The sequence below is a fragment of the Gekko japonicus genome, unplaced genomic scaffold (genome assembly GCF_001447785.1).
Source record: "Gekko japonicus isolate JY-2015 unplaced genomic scaffold, Gekko_japonicus_V1.1 scaffold860, whole genome shotgun sequence".
Lineage (NCBI taxonomy): Eukaryota > Metazoa > Chordata > Lepidosauria > Squamata > Gekkonidae > Gekko > Gekko japonicus.
This window is the reverse complement of record NW_015172580.1, coordinates 1-18,603: the sequence shown is the minus strand read 5'-3', so window position 1 is coordinate 18,603 and position 18,603 is coordinate 1. Positions and strand designations below refer to the sequence as shown.

The window sequence follows — 18,603 nt, the reverse complement described above, 5'->3', positions numbered from 1 at the left end:
TAATGAATCTGACAGGCTTTTACATTTGTTTGTTTGATTGTCCTTTCTCACTTAGATTCAAGGTGGGTAACACAGTGTAAGTCAATGCAGTCAATAGGATGACACATCTAATAAGCAATGTAGTAGGAGTAGGAAATCTGAAAACAAAGCATAAAATGTTAGACATATTATGTTACACAGTGCGTAAAATGGCGTTACGTAAGTATAAGGCAATGCAGTGAGAGCAAGATAATACATACAGCAAAGCAAACAGATAATAGATACCAAACACAGCGGTATAGTTCACAGTCCCATTCCCTTTATAAAATTTATTTTTTAAACATTTATACCCTTCCTTTCTTTGTGGTTCAATCTGCCTTCCTGAACCATGTCATTATAATATAGCCCTGTCCCTTTTAGAGAAATGGCGTCCTGTACAATTCTGTTTTCCATAGTCTGAGGAGTGACAGAAGTGTGGGAGCCTTCCAGACCTCCTCAGCCAAGCCATTCCACACGATGGGGGCCACAACAAAGGATGTACCAGTATAGGCAGTTGTTAACCCTTCTACTTCCAGTTTCAGAGCACTGCCCGTTCAACCGTATGATCTCTGTTTATCTGAGAGCCAGTTTGGTATAGTGGTTAAGAGCATGGACTCTAATCTGGGAGAACCGGGTTTGATTCCCCCACTCCTCCACATGCAGCCGCTGGTGTGACCTTGGGTCAGTCATAAATTCTTTTAGAGCTGTTCTCTCAAGGGCAGTTCTTGAGAGAGCTCTCTCAGCCCCACCTACCTCACAGGGTGTCTGTTGTGGGGAGGGGAAGGGAAAGACGTTTGTAAGCCACTCTGAGACTCCTTCGGGTAGTGAAGGGCGGGGTATAAATCCAATCTCTTCTTCTTCTCTGACATTTGTGCCAAGTACTACATCCCCTCCCCCCAAACAACACTTTTGAATCAAATTCCCTGGCAAGTTTTTTGACACCCCCCCCCCGCAAATACTTTCTGCCAACTGTTGTAGTAGCCAGTTTGCTTTCCCTCCATCCAGCCTTTCCTACCTCCCAAGTGTGCTAACTGAGTAGGGTGCTTGGGTGAAGTACTTGAGTGGATGGAGCAAAGACAAGGGAGACTGCCAGGACTCTTGCCATTGCTTTTTTCGCCCTTTGGGGATGCATGGAAGGAGCTTGCTATGCTGCTGTGTCTTTAAGAGAGCAGCAGAGGTGGTGGAGGCAGACAGGGGAGTCTCTTGCAAGGCGAGGGGGTTGGGAGCTGTGTTGCCTCTGAGCCGAGTTAGTGTGAGCTAGCTCAAAGTTTTTTAGCGTCTTCTACATAATTACCAGAGATGATCTATAGTCCAAGATTGTCCAGTGTTATAGTCCAGGTACCATCTTTGTGCAAGCATGCAGCCATGTGCTCAGACTCACAAAGGAGCTCTTTGTCTCTCCCAGAGACAGCATGGCAAGACAGCATTTCAGGTGTCCATCCGAGATCTCACAAACAGGAACAGAGAGAGAGCTCTTCTCCAAGGGATCAGACAATTAAAAATCCCAATCTATTAGCAAATTAGCCCTGGCCAGGAGCCAATTGGAGTAGACATAGGAGTGTCCAATTGTTGAGTTGCCATGGGTGCAACATCTGAATGGCTAGAGCTCTGAAGGCCACACCTGCAGCCATGTGACCCCCAAATTTCAGCTAGTCCATGGGCTACGTGCCTTCTGACATGCTTCGTGGGCTTCTGACATGCTTGACAGAGGCCATCTGGTCTCTGTCAGCATGGAAGTGTGAAGAATATGGGGTTATATGGCAGGGCTATTGAGGCCATTTGGCTTCAACAGGAACAACAGCATGGCATCAGCAAGACATTCCAGGGGAAGGCATAAAACCTTTAGAAATCAATATTTCTATACAGCTCACAACGCAGAATCTTTGCTCACAAGACTCCACAGGTTAGAGGGAGCATTGTTTGGGAGAGGTGGACACTAGCAAGAGCCAGCAGTTTTGGGGCCACTCTTGCCCCAAAGAGGCTCTGTAGGTGTTCAGCATCAGCGGGAAACAAACCGAGATATATGGGTTCTAACTGTAGTTAGTAGCCCTACTTGATGTCTTGGCTTCAGATCCTGGTTTGAGGTACCTGGACTGAGGCGACGGCACAGGTTCAGTCAATCAGTGATTGGTTTATTTAAATCCTGGTTTCATATTATGTTTGAACCAACACATGCGTAAAGTTCAGTTGATTTTTCCCATAAAAAGGTCTTTTCTGCCCAGGAAAGGCTGCAGCTGGTGAAAGGCACCCCTGGCCACTCCTGCCCCCTGATTATCCAACAGGAGGCATTCCACATTAGTCGAGTGGAACTTTGCTTCTTCCCCCTCTGCCCCTGCACCCCCTGAGAAACCGCTCTGAAAGTCTGGAAGACCTTGGGTGACCATGGGCCATGGTAGTGAAGGACACTGTGGCAAGAAGGAGGAATTGGCATAAAATTTTACTTCCCCGTTGTCTGAGAAGAATTGTGGCTTGGTGGAAGAGCATCGCTTTTTCATGCAGAAGATCCCAGGTTCAATCCTTGGCGTCTCCAAGTAACAGGATCAGGTAGTAGGTGATGTGAAAGGCTTCTGCCAGGAAAACTGCTGCCAGTTAGAGTAGACTGCTGACCCTGAGAGACCTGACTTGGTGTAAGGCAGGTTCATGCGTATTCACTCTCCTGAGCTCCCAGTAGGTGCCGGAATTGTAATGCTAGTTGTGTGCAGATCTCATGCATGTGTTCTGGTTTAGATTACAGTCTTCTGGCACAAGGCTGATGGGTGTGCTAACTTAGTTGTGTCTACACTTACGACAATTTTTAATCATCCAATTTTAGGTTGCATATCTTTCTTTTAGGCTCTTTCTAAGTACAATGGTACTGAGAGCCAGTGGCGTAGTGGTTAAGTGTGCGGACTCAAATCTGGGAGAACCGGGTTTGATTCCCCACTCCTCCACTTGCAGCTGCTGGATGACCTTGGGCAAGCCATAGTTCTGACAAGAGCTGTTCCTGAAAGACCAGTTCTTGAAAGAGCTCTCTCAGCCCCATCTACCTCGCAGGGTGTCTGTTGTGGGGAGGGGAAGGGACTACACTTACGACAGTTTTTAATCATCCAATTTTAGGTTGCATATCTTCCTTTTAGGCTCTTTCTAAGTTCAATGGTATATTGATCCAGTGAACTTCTCTGATCCAATCTCTTCTTCTTCTTCTATATTGATCCAGTGAACTTCTCTAGTAGTAAGAAGAATTACACTGTAGTGTTAAAGGCCCCAATACTCTCCAATCCTTGATAGGTTGAAATTCAGTGTAAAGAGTTCATGATCAGAGTGGTCTGTAATAACCATGGACCCCTGACACTTATAAAGTTCACCTGACATACTTTTTTTTGATCTATTTCAGGTGGCTTCAGCCATGGATTGTCATACTGTCACCATGTCCTCCTTATCCTTTATCTTCCCTCTATGTTTTCTTACTTGCCTGCTTCATTTTTTTCCTCCGGCTGGCGTGGGATTATGACTTCTTCTCTGTCTCCCTGTTTTCTATTGTATTCTTTCCTTCCTCTGCTTTGAGTCCCTCATGAGAGAAAAGCAGATTAAAAATGGCTTAAAAGGACATTTCTTTATTTTCTCTGTTCCTTGACTGACAGATCTATAAAATGGCCTTATTTTGAGGTCAGGACAGGTGCTGACTTCATAGATTTGATTTTGTACTTGTAACAGTTCTAAACTTGTTGAAGTATATGTGTTTGATAACTGCCACATATATTTTCTTCTTTTTTCCCAATTAGGCTGCTATTGTCAAGGATGAAGAATCACAGAAGAAACTTGTGCAACTGAGCGCCGACTACCTGAAAGAAACTGAGAGTCTTAAAAATGAAATGGTAATGGCACAGTCCAGATATGATGAAACTTTGGCAGCGCTGCAGAAGGAACTGCATGCAGAAAGGAGGAAACAAGAAGAGCTCTTGGACCAACTTAAATTTCACAGTAATTGGCAAGAAGAAGTCAAAAGACTAGAGGAAGGGGTCCACCAAACAAAGGCTGTGTATGAGCAACAGATCTCAGATCTGGAGAAGCGGTTGGGAGCCTGCAGTGAAGCTAAGGAGAAAGAAATTTCTGATCTGCAAAATGTTATTGAAAACAATCCTCGGGGTTACCAAAATGAAATTGATAAGTTAAATGAAGAACTGGTGAAACTGAAGACTTCACACCAAGAGGAGGTGTCCGATTTGATGCACCAGCTCGAAGCTTCTGCGAATGTGTGTGAAGAAGAACGAAATAAGGTAGAACGGTTACAGCAGGACTTGAGAGAACAGTATGAGGTGCGAGAGAAAATCTTGCAGAATGAATTACATGCTTGCAAAGAGAAGTATGAATGTGAACTGGAGTGCTTAAGACAGGCTTTAACTAAAAATGAAGACAACCAAACAGAGAATAGAAATGAACCTCTCGAGTCAGAACTGAGGGGAAAGGCCAGGCACTTAGAGAGTGCTCTAAAAGAACTGGAATCTCAACACAGTATACTGCAAGATGAAGTAACCTATATGAATAATGTTAAGATGAAACTAGAAATGGAAGTCCAGCATATGAAGGACGAATATTTTCATGAACGGGAGGATTTGGAGTTCAAAATCAATGAACTGCAGCTTGCCAAAGAAGATCATTGCTGTGTAATTGAAAAACTAAAATTGGAGCTTGAGGCCAGAAGAGAGCAGTGTGAGACGATTGCACAAGAGCATAGCCTAGAAATTCAAGATCTTGTGGCAAGGCACAAGAAAGAAATGTGTGAACTGAAACAAACATTGTCATCAAGTTTAGAGACAGAAAACAGATCACTGGCTCAGGAAATCCTAGATCTTAAGGAACAGTGTCAGAAGTATATTCTGGAAAAAGAAGAAGCAATTGATAGCTACGAAAGCTTGAGAGAAACTATGGAAACCCTACAAGCTGAATTAGGAGAATCGGCTGGCAAGATAAGCCAAGAATTCAAATCAATGAAGCAACAGCAGGCTTTGGATGTTGATGAACTACAGAAGAAGCTTATAGCTGCTTTCAGTGAAAAGGACATTCTTCTGGAGACGGTGAATCGCCTTCGGGAAGAGGTGGAACAGCTTTCTTGCAAAAGAGAGGAAGTGGAAGAGCTCAGACTTAAAACCAGGGTGCTTCAGGAGGAAAATGAGAAACTTGTTGCTTCTCTTCTTCAAAGAGATGCTGCCGTAAAGGAGCTGGAAGAGAAGGAGCGAGAGCTTTGCTCTCAATACAGCACCGTGTCCGATGAGGTCAGATGCTCCATGGAGACAATCAAAAACCTCCAGGAACAGTGCAAAGCAGAGCGAGCAGAGGTCCTGGTACTTCAACAGCAGGCTGAGACTCTTCGCCTTTGCAACCACGAATTAGAACAGCAGGCAGAGGAATTAAAAGAGGAATTGAGAGGCGCTTCAGTGGAAAAAGAAGATAGTCAGCAGAAACTCCAAAAATTAGAGCAACAAACTGAAGCTCTTCAGCAAGACAGGGAGCGTCTGTCGTCTGAAGTCAAGAGCCTTCACGATGAAAGTAACAAACTAAAAGAAGAAAGAGATGGTGTTGATAAGAAGCTGCAGAGCATGGCGTCTGAAAAAGAGGAATGGCTGGTGTTTAAAGAGAAAGTGGATGGCTTGGAAATGAAACTAAAAATGGCCAGCGATGAAAAAGACCACGTAGAGAAGCTCCTTGACGAGGAAAAGTCCTTCAAGTCCCTTGTAGCCAGTCAGTTGTGCAGCCTCCTTGAACAAATGGGATCTGGATGTCCAGATGAAAATGAAGAGCACGATGTTGTTGCTCTCCTGCAAGCGGCAAGGGAATCCTTGGCAAGAATGAAGGAAGAGAAACAGAATCTGACTCGGCAGAAGGATGACAATGCTCTCTTACAGGAGGAGATCAGGAGGCTCCAGGAAGAAAATACAGCTTCTTGTCTAGAGCTGCAATCTCTGCTGGATAACTCTGAAAAAGAAAAATGCCTTTTGAGAGAAGAGCTGGAAGGAGCCTTGTCGGAAAAAGAAGCCCTCCAGCTAGATATCCAAGAGCTGACCCACGCCAGTGAGAAAGTCAAGGCTGAGAACCAAAGTCTTTTGGCTTGCATTGAAGATATTTATGAAAAACTCGCAGGTTGTGAAAGTAAGATGAAAGAGCAAGAAAACAATTTAGAAGAAGAGAAGAAAAATCTGAACTCAATTCTAGAACAAAAGGAGTCTGAACTGAGCAGCGTGCAGGCTGAGCTTTCTGTCCTAAAGGTTAGTCTTCTATCAGTGATGTACTCAAACTCACGCTCTCGGGCCCTAATGCATGAAAGGAAAGATAATGTAACTTGACATCCCCCATGAAGATAATTCCAGATTAATTAAATAAAAACAAAACAGGAGTCTTTTGGCTTCTGTAACCTGGACCGACATATCTGAAGGACCGCCTCTTCCCGTAGAAGCCCCGAAGAGCCTTATGCCCTATGGATCAACACCTGCTGGTAGTCCCTGGCCTGAAAGATATCCGTCTTTCCTTGGCCAGGGCCAGGGCTTTTTCCACCCTGGCCCCTCCCCTGCCTGGTGGAACATGCTCCCCATTGAGATCAGGGCCCTGCGGGATCGATTTCAGTTCTGCAGGGCCTGCAAGACGGAGCTGTTCCGCCAGGCCTTTGGCCGAGGCAGCGGACATCCACATATGGCCTCCCTGAGGTGGTCGTCACTCTGTTAGCAACTACTGTCTATGGTCAGGAACCTCCCACAGCTAGGAAAGAAATTCTTTGTTATTAGCTGTGACCACCATTTTAATATTTATGACGATGCTTTAAATTTTAATGTTATTACATTAACTAATATATTTTGTATAAACGATATGTTGTTACCCGCCCTGAGTCCGCCTCTGGGGAGGGAGGGCTATAAATGTGAAGAAATAAAGAAAGACTAACAAAATTCATCACAGCATGAGCTGGGGCTGGTTACACTGGGTCGGATCTTTTTAAAAATCTGGCCTCTTTTTGTAACGCCCACCCCCTTTCTGTTTGCAGCCTTTATAAATGCATATACCTAATGGGTACATGCTCCAGTGCATCTGTGAAGTGTTCCCTTCCTCATGAAAGCTTATGCTGGAATAAATTTTGTTAAATCCTTAAGGTGCTGCTGGAGGATTCCTGTTTCATTTTGACAACCTGCAGTCCCTTGTGGACTCAGTGGTATTGAGAGACTTATTCACGTTTCACACAGCAGTTACATGTGCTGCGTGTGTAGTGTAGTTTGCTGCAGTAGACACAGTGTTGGGGGAAGCCTTTAGGCATTATATGCATTCACCAAGGATAGAGACTTATTCACGTTTCACACAGCAGTTGCATGTGCTGCGTGTGTAGTGTAGTTTGCTACAGTAGACACAGTGTTAGGGGAAGCCTTTAGGCATTATATGCATTCGCCAAGGATGACCTGGATAGCCCAGGCTAGCCTGATGTCATCAGATCTTGGAAGCTAAGCAGGGTCAGCCTTGGCTATTATTTTGAAGGGCAACCTCCAAGGAATACCAGGGTCATGATGCAGAGGCAGGCAATGGCAAGCCACCTCTGAAACGTCTCTTGCCTTAAAAGAACAAGTCTAGCTTGCCACCTAGTGGTGCATAATGCTAAAAAAGCTAGAACTTCCGGCTGCCAGACAGTCTTAGGATCTCCTGGCTATACCACACGCAATGCCATATGATAATAATCATTATTATTAATTATTGCCAGGAAACCAAGGCCAGTAGTGCCTTCCAAGGATGTCTCTGATGCAGAGAGAGGGGTTCTTTTTCTTTGCCATGCCAGTTCTTCCATGTGTAGATATTTTGTTTGAAATGGGGTATTCAATCGTTTTAGCAGCCTGAATAGCCCTGACTAGTCCAACTTCATCAGCGCTTGTGTCTGCCATGGTTAGCACTTGGATGGGAGACCACCAAGAAAGACCAGGGTTGCTGTGCAGAGGTCGGCAGTGGCAAACCACACCTGTTTGTCTCTTTCCTGGAAAATCCTAAGGGGGTTGCCATAAATTGGCTGCAACTTGATGGCACTTTATTATTAGTAGTAGTAAATAATTTTAGCTGCTTTCCCACAGTGTGAAGCAGTACAGTCCATAAACAGTTTATTTGCTTGTCTGCTGTTTGAAATAATTAGAACTAAGTATGTCTTCCCTTCTTGCTTGGTTTTCACCGAGGCAGACTCATCATTCAGCCTTTAATCCTGAATAAACAAGTAAAAGATGGGTGCCTGGACTAGAGGTCAGATTTGTGATCAGGAAGTTAATCAGCTTCCAGTTCAGACCTGTGGGTTGTATCCTCACCACTCTGGTCAGCTGCGTATGGAGTCTTCTGCCAAAGGGAGAAGTCTTTCATGTTGGAGAATGGGCCCAGCAATGTCTGACGGACTGCCTTTAAAAGTCTGCCAAAACGTACTTTAAATGGAAAAGGGTAAAACTCTTCATAGGCTCCAAAGGCTCCTTTGTCCGCTTAACTGAGTGTGGAGGGGACGAGTACTGATTTTTTGGTGACTTATAATAGTTGTTGCTTGACGAAACCTGTTGCCATAAGTATGATGTTTGTTTTCAGCAAGGCCACCTAACAGATGATGCTGGGATTTATTTGTTCAAAGTAATATTTCTCCATACCATTTTTATCTGTTCTCTTTGTGGTATGCATATCGATACTGGTTGCCAACACAGCAATATTGTGAGCCCAGACCTATGCTTAGCTACCCAGCAGATCAGAGTATAGGATCAGGCTGCTGGCACTCATCAGGTGCCGGCAGCTTTGCTGCAGATTTGGCACTTGGCACTCCAGTTTTGGGACCAACTCGGTGGCATCCATTCCTGTTGCTGTCAGAAGAATGTCCCCAAGCAGCAATAAATTGATACATTTTCATCAGAGGCTGCTCTGCCCGGCTTACCTTGCAAGACCTCCGGGCGCGGGTAGCAGCGGGGTGCCCATCTAACTCATTTTGTTTACAATCCAGAATTCCGCAGCAGAGTCTTCTGTTAAGAGTGACCAAGAAGCACTGGACTCACAAAAAATAGGTAACTTTAAACCTTTGCAATCTGCATTACTTTGTAAATCCTTGTGTTTAGTGTTTCTTTGAGTGCATTGTCATAATTCCCAAATAGAGACAATATGTAAATATAACTAAGCCGTGCTTCTGTAGTCACTTAGAGGATTATACAAAAGGCTTTTGCTCCTCACACCTTCTTGTTAATTTTTATACACACCCTATGTATGACTGAATGCCACTGTAGGCTATGGAAAACAGCGAATGCAGTTGCTCCGAGTCAGCACAAAACCCTGTAGCTGAAATAAGCAGCCGCTCATGGGAATAGGCTGCTCTTATAAAGAGGATAGCAAAATATGGTGTATGATTCACACAGAGCTCAGCTCATACGCTTTTAGAAACTTTTTTGTTAGAATCCTGAAAAGCACAGTTTTCAGACAGTTTATCTCAAGTTTCCATGACCATTTGCAAATCTAGCGTTTAAAATGTCCAGTTGTCATCTCTGGTATCAAAGAGGTTGCCCTGCTACCTGAGTTGAGCAAGATCTGAAAAATAGACCAACATGTGGTCATGCTGTTATGTGAACATTGATCCAGTGTGAATTACAACATCCTTTCTTTACAGAGAGAACTCACAGTGAGCTTGATGGCCATGGGGAGAGCTTTTCTGCACAGACCTACTCATGTAGAGATTTTTGCTTATTTTGTCCTGGTTTAACTTGTTCTTTGAGTTAAGGTTTTGTTAAGATGTAGGGTATTGGAGCCACAACTTTGCCTTTGTAGCACACTGTAGCCTAATCTTTGTGGATTATGTTATAACTGATGAAGCAGATCATTAACATGAATAATTGTGCCACAATAATCCCAGAGTCACACATGTCTGAATCCGTTCAGTTCAGTGGGATGGACATGAACCTAATTTTTGCAGTTTGGGTCATGGCTGAACCATGAAACCATATGAACAGGGTGGTTGGTTCATGAAGAGACCTGGTTTGTGAGACATTTAAAGTTTAAACCCCTGCTTTTTCCTCTGTGCTGCTTTTCGTGGGGAGCAGAAAGCAGGGGTCTAAATGGCTCTGAGTCATTTAAACCAAATAGCTGAGCTGAAATAACTATTAATTCTTCCTCACATTTTAAGGTGACTTTTTCTTTGCTTTAGTGAATTTAGAAACACAGCTGAAAGAGAAGGAAGAAAAATTAAATAAAATTAAAGCCGTTGCCATGAAATTAAGGAAGGAGCTGGATTCTAGCAGAAAAGAGGTAACTTGCATCTGATCTTTAAAAATTTTAAATAAATGAAAAATTAAACAATAATTCCACACACAGTGAGAGATTTGTAATCCCATGGTGAAGCCACACAAGCCTTTTGAGGTCTGCTTTTAAATTGTTCCATTTGTTCTTCTCAGGATGATTCTAGAGCTTTCTGGTAGGTAATTCTCTGATTAGAATATCAAGTTCCACGGGGTTCTGTTTTGTCCTGTTTAATTTGTGTTGGAGGCCCCTAGAAATCTGGATGCCATCAGTGTGCTGGTAACTCTTTTCTTCTCATCTGGTCCTAGTCACGTAGTCTCAGTTTTGAAAAACGGTTCGGTCATATTAGATGACGGGATGTAGGTGAGCCTGAGAAGATGGAAACCATTGTGATTAGCAAGCCTCACACATAACTTAGATGCTATGTACTTCCTCTGCTCTTTTTCTCACAACTAAGGGCTTTGTTATACAATCCATGCTATGCATTCAGAAATCAAGGCAATATAGATCCATGGCTACTTTCTGATTCTGGAATTTCCTTCTGTCTTAAGCATCTCTCAGGGGCAGTATATGATCCTTTTCTTCAGAATGGCATCCAGCTATAGCTTGGCCTGTAGTTTGGTGATTTTGATTCATGCTCTTGCTAGTATTTTATCTTGATTTGAACCATGAGTCTTCTGAACAGAATGAGATGGGAATGTACTTAATATGAATATTGTAATTAACAGAGCTGTATTGGACTGTGCCCTTAGATGCAGTCGCTTAGAGAAGAGCTGGAGCGAACACGGTCTGAGAGAGAGCAGCTCTCTTCTTCAATGGGAGAGATCATTCAGGGAGCAGAGGGCTATAAGGTAAAATGCAGTTGCTTTATCTTCATATATGATTTACATGCTTGAAACACTTACAGTGTAGTCTCTAAGGACAATTCCCTGAAAATAAGCCCCATTGAATAGACCTGAGTAGGATTCTGGGTAGACCAGTTTAGGATTGCTTTCTTAGTCAAAGCAGGGCTTGCACCAACTTTGCATCTGTTAAAGCTGCTGTGGAATTATAAGTAGGTGCCTTGTTTACAGCAAACTGTACTGTGGCAGAAAGCTGCCAGTTGTTTTGTTGGTGTGGATTTTCTTGCCCCAACTGAGAAATAAACTGCTGTTCTCCTTAGCTGCTCCTTCCTTCCTTCCTTCCTTCCTTCCTTCCTTCCTTCCTGTTAAGTCACAGCTGATTTGTGATGCCAGACAATCTTAGGATCTCCTGGCTATACTACACACAATGCCATACGATTATTAATTTAAATTTAATTTTGTGGCAACTCTATGGGGTTTTCAAAACAAGAGACATTCAGAGGTGGTTTGCCATCGCCTGCCTCTATGTAGTGACTCGGGGTACTAGGTGGTTGCCCATCCAGTACTAACCAGGGCTGACCCTGTTTAGCTTCCAGGATCTGACAAGATTGGGCTAGCCTGGACTATCCAGGTCAGGGCCTCAGCTACTTAGGTTACCACTTTTCCCCCTTTTTAATATTTATTGCAGTCTTCTAGAATATTGCACAAAACTCACAGAGAGATCATGCAGAGGATTAGGATTTTTCTTCTTCTGAAAGTGATCCAGTTGGAAAAAATAAAGGGAACTGCCCTTTATCTCCATCTCCTTTATTGCCTAAGCAGAATGAGCATCATATGGAAAGGCAGAGTCAACTTTGCCATTCTTTGCTAATGGCAGTGCCTCCATTTGGGTTAACAAGTTTTCACACAATTTTGCGTTTATGTTTCCACTTGCCTAATTTCAGAGGAGTCAGACTTTGCATTTCATTGCAACTATGCTGACATTTCCTGTATGCATGCCACAAACTAGCTACTTAATTCTTAATTCAACACTAGTATAATGTAGATGCCCCCCCAATAAAACTGCCATTTTGCTGTCATTAAAAAAGTGTAGTGCTTAACCTTGATCCTGAACACACATCTGTTTGCCACTAGGTGTGTGGATTTGGTGATGAGGGTACCCCCATCGGCCTCCCCATGGTGCTGTCCCACCCCCCCCCCCCCGATCTTGTTTAAATGAGCCTCTAAACAGCTGCTTGTTACTTGAATCCACACTGAAAGGTTCAGCAAACAAATGATGGGGTGTACCAACTGCTGGGCCAGTACATGTTGACAAACACATTTTGAACCACCCTTGCAGGGATATAACCACAAAGTTGCCATTGGATACGTCCATGCAGATCTTGCTGATGGTTTGCCAGTAAACAAAAATTTCAGTGCTATTTCCGTAGGAGGGAATAGTTCTCTCTCGCTCTCTCTCTCTCTCTCTCGCTCTCTCTCGCTCTTTTCCTCTAGGGTACTTCTGGTTTTATGATAAATAAAAATAGATGTACATACTATTGCTTGCATGCTTAGCACATTAGTGGTGCCTGTTTGTTTAACAAAAGTTTAAAGGTATTTGTATGTATTCCAAGAATCTCTTAATAGAGTTTGACAAGCAAGCAGAACAGCTGGATTTTGAAAAAGACCGATCTCGGAACTTGGAACGTCATATAGAGGATCTTACAAGACAACTGGACACATCAACTCAGCAGGTACCCCTGATATAGCTACATATGATACTTCAGCATCTTTCCTATCCAGAATCCCTCAACACAGAGTGTTAAACTCCTCTCTTCTTATATGTCAAAGAGCATTCTATCCCTGATTATATCGGGGTTTATTTTATTTACGGGGGACAAATTTAATATGTTCTAATGCATTTGGATGAAAGGCTTTTTGTTCCTTTAAAAATGTATTAAATGTTCAGAATCCATCAACTAACCATATTTTTTCCCATACATAAACAGACTTGATAGGGGAATAAATATTACATTATAAATATTACATTATATTAAATGTAATCTTAAATATATTAATATCAAAATACTATTAATATTTTAAAAGCAAATTAAAAACATTTCTTATACCATCGTTCTGATTTAAATTGTTTTGATTTATTCTGCTTTGCTTCAGAAACACTTAATGTGCTTACTTCTTTTGAGGCATTGTGGAATAACTAAACATTTTTTGGTGTTTTGTCATTCTTAATTTTTTCCCCCCAAGCACGGAGCTAGAAAACAAATTGCTATTTTACCGAAAACTTGCTGGCTGCTGCAGGTCAGGTTCAGGGTCACTGCACATAAAACATGTTTCCTACAATGGTGCAACTGACATAGATCATAACTTATATAGGTCATGTCACTGAATACTGGTTGAGAACCTAGTCATGGTTTCCTAAGGAGTATACACCTGGGAAAGTAGGCATCTTTGCCTTGTATCTGTTGCACAGAATAGGTTTGTATGGATTTCTTTTTTTCCATTTTTCTTTTTTTAAACACCTATATGTGTTCTTCGGGTTAGGGAAGTATCCTGTGTGGAATTGTCTAGAGGCTTGGAACACATTTTTTCCAAAGCCCAGAAGACATCCTTTGCAAATGAGAGCTCCGCTAGGGATGGGCACAAATGGGGCAGGAGTAATGCTAAAGGTTGGTTGGCTCCAACTGACTTTCAGAATTACCCCCCCCCCCCAATACCGATGCCTGTGTGTGTTCACTTCCAGGTGCATGCAGTGTCTATGAGAGCCATTTAAACAGAGCCCTTTCAGTTTCCCCCAGTTTATGCCCATCCCTAATCTCGACTGACTGTTTCTTTCCATGCTTGTTGCGAATACCCCTTTTAGCAAGACCAGTGGCACTCTGCTAACGAAGACCTCTTGGCTCGAATAGAGACTCTGCAGACCAACACCAAGCTATTGGAGACCCAGCTGTTAGAAATGCAGAAAGCCAAAGCAAAAACAGACAAAGAACTCGAAGCTGAAAAACTTCTAAAAGAACAAAAAATAAAGGTAAGCCAGAGTCTTTTAAAAAAACCCAGAAACTGACCCAAAATAGTTATATATATTTTTCCTCAATGAACAGCGCTTAAACTGTTATTGCAGGAGCACAGCACCACTGCGAAAGAAGTTGAGGATCTGCAGGCCCAACTCCAGAAAGAAAGAAAGCATCTCCAAAAAGTCTTGGAAGAACTGGAGATGGCAAAGAAGGTAGATTGCGATGCCTGGTAACCACCAGGATGATGGTCTGAGTGAGCATCTGTGATCTGGGCGGGCTGATCTCATGGGCTTAACATCAGGGGAAGCACTCATGCTTGTCAGGACCAGAGGCGCAAACAAACAAGAAAAGCCCCCTTCCGAGAGTCAGTGACTGCATTCCCTTTCCTTGGTCACATAGAATTCAGCGGGAGCCATTGATAGGTCAACTGGTTCCTGTCTGTATAGCCCCGCCTCTTTCTCTTTGTATTACAGACTGAGTTGAATTATTTCACCATATGGCAGAGGGAATATTAAAACTGGCTGGGAGGTGATAAAACTTAAGAGAGGTAGTGGATCAGGCTACACTCTGCCAAATATGTTTAAATTTGCCCTCTTTCCAGTTTGTGTCAGATAGTAAGGATTCACTTGGTGGACTAATTATTTGCCGTCTGCTCCACAGAGTTCCTATTGACATTAACACAACTGCTTTGCAGTAACTGGTTTGTAGATTGCAGGCAAACATTGCCTAAAAAGCTGTATACTGTTTCTGGGAGCAGAGCTGGCAATTGCTCTCAGAGCTACTTACAACTGTACCACTTGAATGTTCTTGGAAGCACTTCAGAATTATCTAGAATTTTTTTAGTAAAGGTAAAGGTTCCCTTGCTCGAAAGCCAGTCGAATCCGACTCTAGGGTTGCGGTGCTCATCTCCGTTTCAAAGCCAAAGAGCCAGCGCTGTCCGAAGACGTTTCCGTGGTCATGTGGCCGGCATGACTAAACACCAAGGCGCACGGAACGCTGTTACCTTCCCACTGAAGTGGTACCTATTTATCTACTTGCAATTTCTTGCTTTCGGACTGCTAGGTTGGCAGGAGCTGGAACTAGAGACGGGAGCTCACTCCGTCATGCGGCACCCGGGTCTTGAACTGCTGAACTACTGACCTTCCACAGTCTGCAGTTCAGCGTCTTAACCACTTGAGCCACCGCATCTTCAGCGCCCAAGGTCTCCCTGACACCCTCGTCACGGACAACGGGACGGCGTTTACCTCGAGCGAGTACCAGGACTTCACGAGGTACTACGGGATCCGCCACGTCTGTTCCGCCCCGTTCCACCCGGCAACTAATGGACAGGCAGAGCGCATGGTGCGCACCACCAAAGAGGCGCTTCGCCGGATCGAGAGCAAGGACTGGGGCTATAAGTTTTGGAAGGGACCATACAGGCCATCTTGTCCAACCCCTGCTCAAAAAAGATTTGACCAGTGGAGTTCTAAATTTTAATACTGTAAATATCGTCTGCTTAAATGATAACATACAGGATGCTCAGAAGAGTACACTGATGGACATGGAAATAGCTGATTATGAGCGTTTGGTTAAAGAACTGAATCAAAAGCTGAGTGACAGAGGCAGCAGAATTGAGGATCTTGAGCAAGAGATTAAAATCCAGAAGCAAAAGCAAGAGACGCTGCAAGGTGAAATGGGTGAGCATTGCATTGTCTCTACATTCCTTTTGTCTAAAGGTTCAGTGTATATTTCAATGTAGCAAGGGGATTTTGTGCATACACCTGAGTAATTGTAAAGAAGCAGGGTATTTATAGTATCATGCAAGCAAAGTTTAATAGCACTAGTTCAGTAGATGCAAATAATGTCCCAGAAGTTGCTTTAAGTAGATGCTGAAACATTTTGCTAGGAAGATCAAGGGCATGCTAGAACATGTACAAATGTGATATCCTGTTGGGCAGGCACCATTTCTCAGAGGGTTAGACAACAGTCTGTCAGCAGAACATACTGGCACTGGTATATGTAGGTCTTTGCCATGTTTCTCCCACCTGACAGTCCACTCCAACCCTCAGGAAAGTTGATTCCCAGGGTTGCAGGACCCACATGGACCAGCCATGTGGGTCAGAAGCTGCACTGAAGAGAGATCAAAATAGATTGTCTTCTATCAGTGGATCTGTGGTTGTTGAAGAAGAAGACGAGGAGGAGGAGGAGATAGGGTTTATACCCTGCCCTTCACTACCCGAAGGAGAGAGGCTTACAATCCTTTTCCCCTTCCCACAACAGACACCCTGTGAGGTAGGTGGGGCTGAGAGAGCTCTCTCAAGAACTGCCCTTGAAAGAACAGCTCTGAGAGAATCTATGACTGACCCAAGGTCACACCAGCAGCTGCATGTGAAGGAGTGGGGAATCAAACCCAGTTCTCCCAGATTGGAGTCTGTGCTTGTAACCACTACCCCAAACTGTCTGTAAAGAGGAGGAGTGGTTTCCCCTCCTTCTCCCTTCTCAGTGCATTGCTGTTAGTTCACACATACCTTGTGACCTTGGGAATCAGCTTTCCTGGTGTCAGAAGCAACTGCTTGGAAAAGGGAACATGGCAAAGACTGGTTGTCCTTATGCTGATAGAGGACTGGATGTAATATGAAGTTCCCTTTTCACAGCTGTGGGTTATAATAAGGCTATTTTGTGGCTGCTATTGTGTTTTTTAAAAGTATTGTCAATTGTGCTTAGGATACTTTCCCCCCCAAAAAAGTATTTTAATATTTTTTAAAAAAATTAAAGAACTAATATGTATTTTACATAGCTTTAACTAGTGTTGAAATGAAGGTGCACAATGGAAGCACCATTAACACCCATCTTTATGAAATTTTCAGAAAACACGAAACCAGGAAAACACTTTAATAAAATGTCCTGGAATGTTGTTATTTATAACTACCTGTTTAATTCACTAGAGTCATTTCAGGCCTCTGCACAGCAGTTTGAGAATAAGAACTCCAAGATCAAACAGCTGCTGGTGAAAACAAAAAAAGAGCTGGCCGACTTGAAACAAACAGTGAGTCCTTCTTTACTGTTTGTTCAGCCTGGTTTTCTTGTAACAAACTAATGCTGCCCCTAGGTGTCTTGCCTTTCATAGTGTCACCTTTACTATGCTTGTGTCTTGTAGGAAAATGAACTTCTGAAAATTCAGGCATCTTTAAAAGGAGAGTTGGAAGCCAGTCAGCAGCAAGTGGAAGTTTACAAGGCAAGGAAAATAAACATTTTTTCTCCTGAGTAGTGGGAGTGGGTGGTACTACCAGAGTGGGAGCCAAAGTTTTTATTTTAAGCCGTCTTCACAGTCTGTGTGGCTTACCCTTGGTGCCATCTTCTCAAACTCTGTTTTGGAAGCTGCGATTATGCTCTTAACTACTTTCCTATCAAATGGCTTGTCTTGAAATCAGCTGAACCTTCAAGTCAGTGCATCTAGGATCTGGGTATTGTTGCAGCTCTTTTTCTGATGTGTTCAATAAGTTTATCTGTGAGAGTAAAAGAGGTAGAGAATAAACCTTGCTTTTAATTCCCTTGGCAGGCAGGCAAACAGTATTGAATGGGCTAAGAAATCTGTACTGCAACTTGCATCTTGGTATAAGCTAGAGGTGCTTTGATTAAGTAAAGCAAGGGCATGCACAAGCAAGCAGAGCACTTCAGAAGTCATATGATCACGTCATAAATGAAGTTATGTGATGATAATCCCACTTAATGGGCCAGTGATGATCCCCTTTAATGGGCAAAGTGAAAGTTAATCCTCTTTTCAGTCTAATTGATCCACTGGAATATGGTTTAAGCATATGCTTTTTAAGGTTCCTATTAAAATCAGGCTTTATTTTGTCTTGTTTGCTTTATTTATGGCTTGCCTTTCTTGCTGAGATGAAAGGCGGATTACAAAATATAAAAATAATTAAGTCAGCTAGCGTCAGATGTCCAGTAAGCAATGCGATAAGACTCGGATTACAGAATTAGAAAACAGGGCAAACGAAAAACGGCCTAAGGCATGACTTACCATAAACAATGCAGAAAGTGGATTACAGAGGTAGAGGACAGGAGAATAAAAAGCAAGATAACGATAAATATTGCAATAGACTACATTCCTGTTGCCTTATAAAAGTCCCCTCCTGGACCGTTCCATTACACTACAATTCTAATCCCCTTATAAAAATGCCTTCCTGAACATTTCTGTTTTACACATTCTCTGGAATGACAGAAGTGTGTGTGTGGGGGACCCTTTCTGAACTCAGGCGGACCGTTCCACAAGATGGGGGCCGCAACAGGGAATGTACGTAAATGGGGAATTGCCAATCTTACCCATTTGCAGGTTGGCGCTTCAGAAGGCTTTGCTCAGAACACCGCTGAATCATTTCTATGAATACAAAGGCAGCTTCCAAAACACATTGCCACCAGGGCCAGATTAAGGCCAACTTGCCCTAAGCACAGCTCAACAGTGGTGCCCCTTGGCCCCTTCCATTGCTTAACTGACAAGA

General features: G+C 43.2%; 1 protein-coding gene across 1 annotated transcript in view; it reads left to right on the top strand.

The window, feature by feature from the left end:
* LOC107119023 (GRIP and coiled-coil domain-containing protein 2-like) overlaps positions 1-17,330 on the top strand; it is a gene marked incomplete at its 3' end in the record, with an annotated part of 28,368 nt that extends 11,038 nt beyond the window's left edge. The window contains exons 6-15 of the mRNA XM_015421446.1: positions 3,780-6,260; positions 8,984-9,044; positions 10,172-10,272; positions 11,016-11,114; positions 12,719-12,838; positions 13,966-14,130; positions 14,224-14,328; positions 15,630-15,792; positions 17,041-17,141; positions 17,253-17,330. Of these exons, the coding sequence (XP_015276932.1) occupies positions 3,780-6,260; positions 8,984-9,044; positions 10,172-10,272; positions 11,016-11,114; positions 12,719-12,838; positions 13,966-14,130; positions 14,224-14,328; positions 15,630-15,792; positions 17,041-17,141; positions 17,253-17,330 (3,474 nt within the window). The remainder of the gene's footprint in view (positions 1-3,779; positions 6,261-8,983; positions 9,045-10,171; positions 10,273-11,015; positions 11,115-12,718; positions 12,839-13,965; positions 14,131-14,223; positions 14,329-15,629; positions 15,793-17,040; positions 17,142-17,252) is intronic.
* Positions 17,331-18,603: the final 1,273 nt, after the last annotated feature.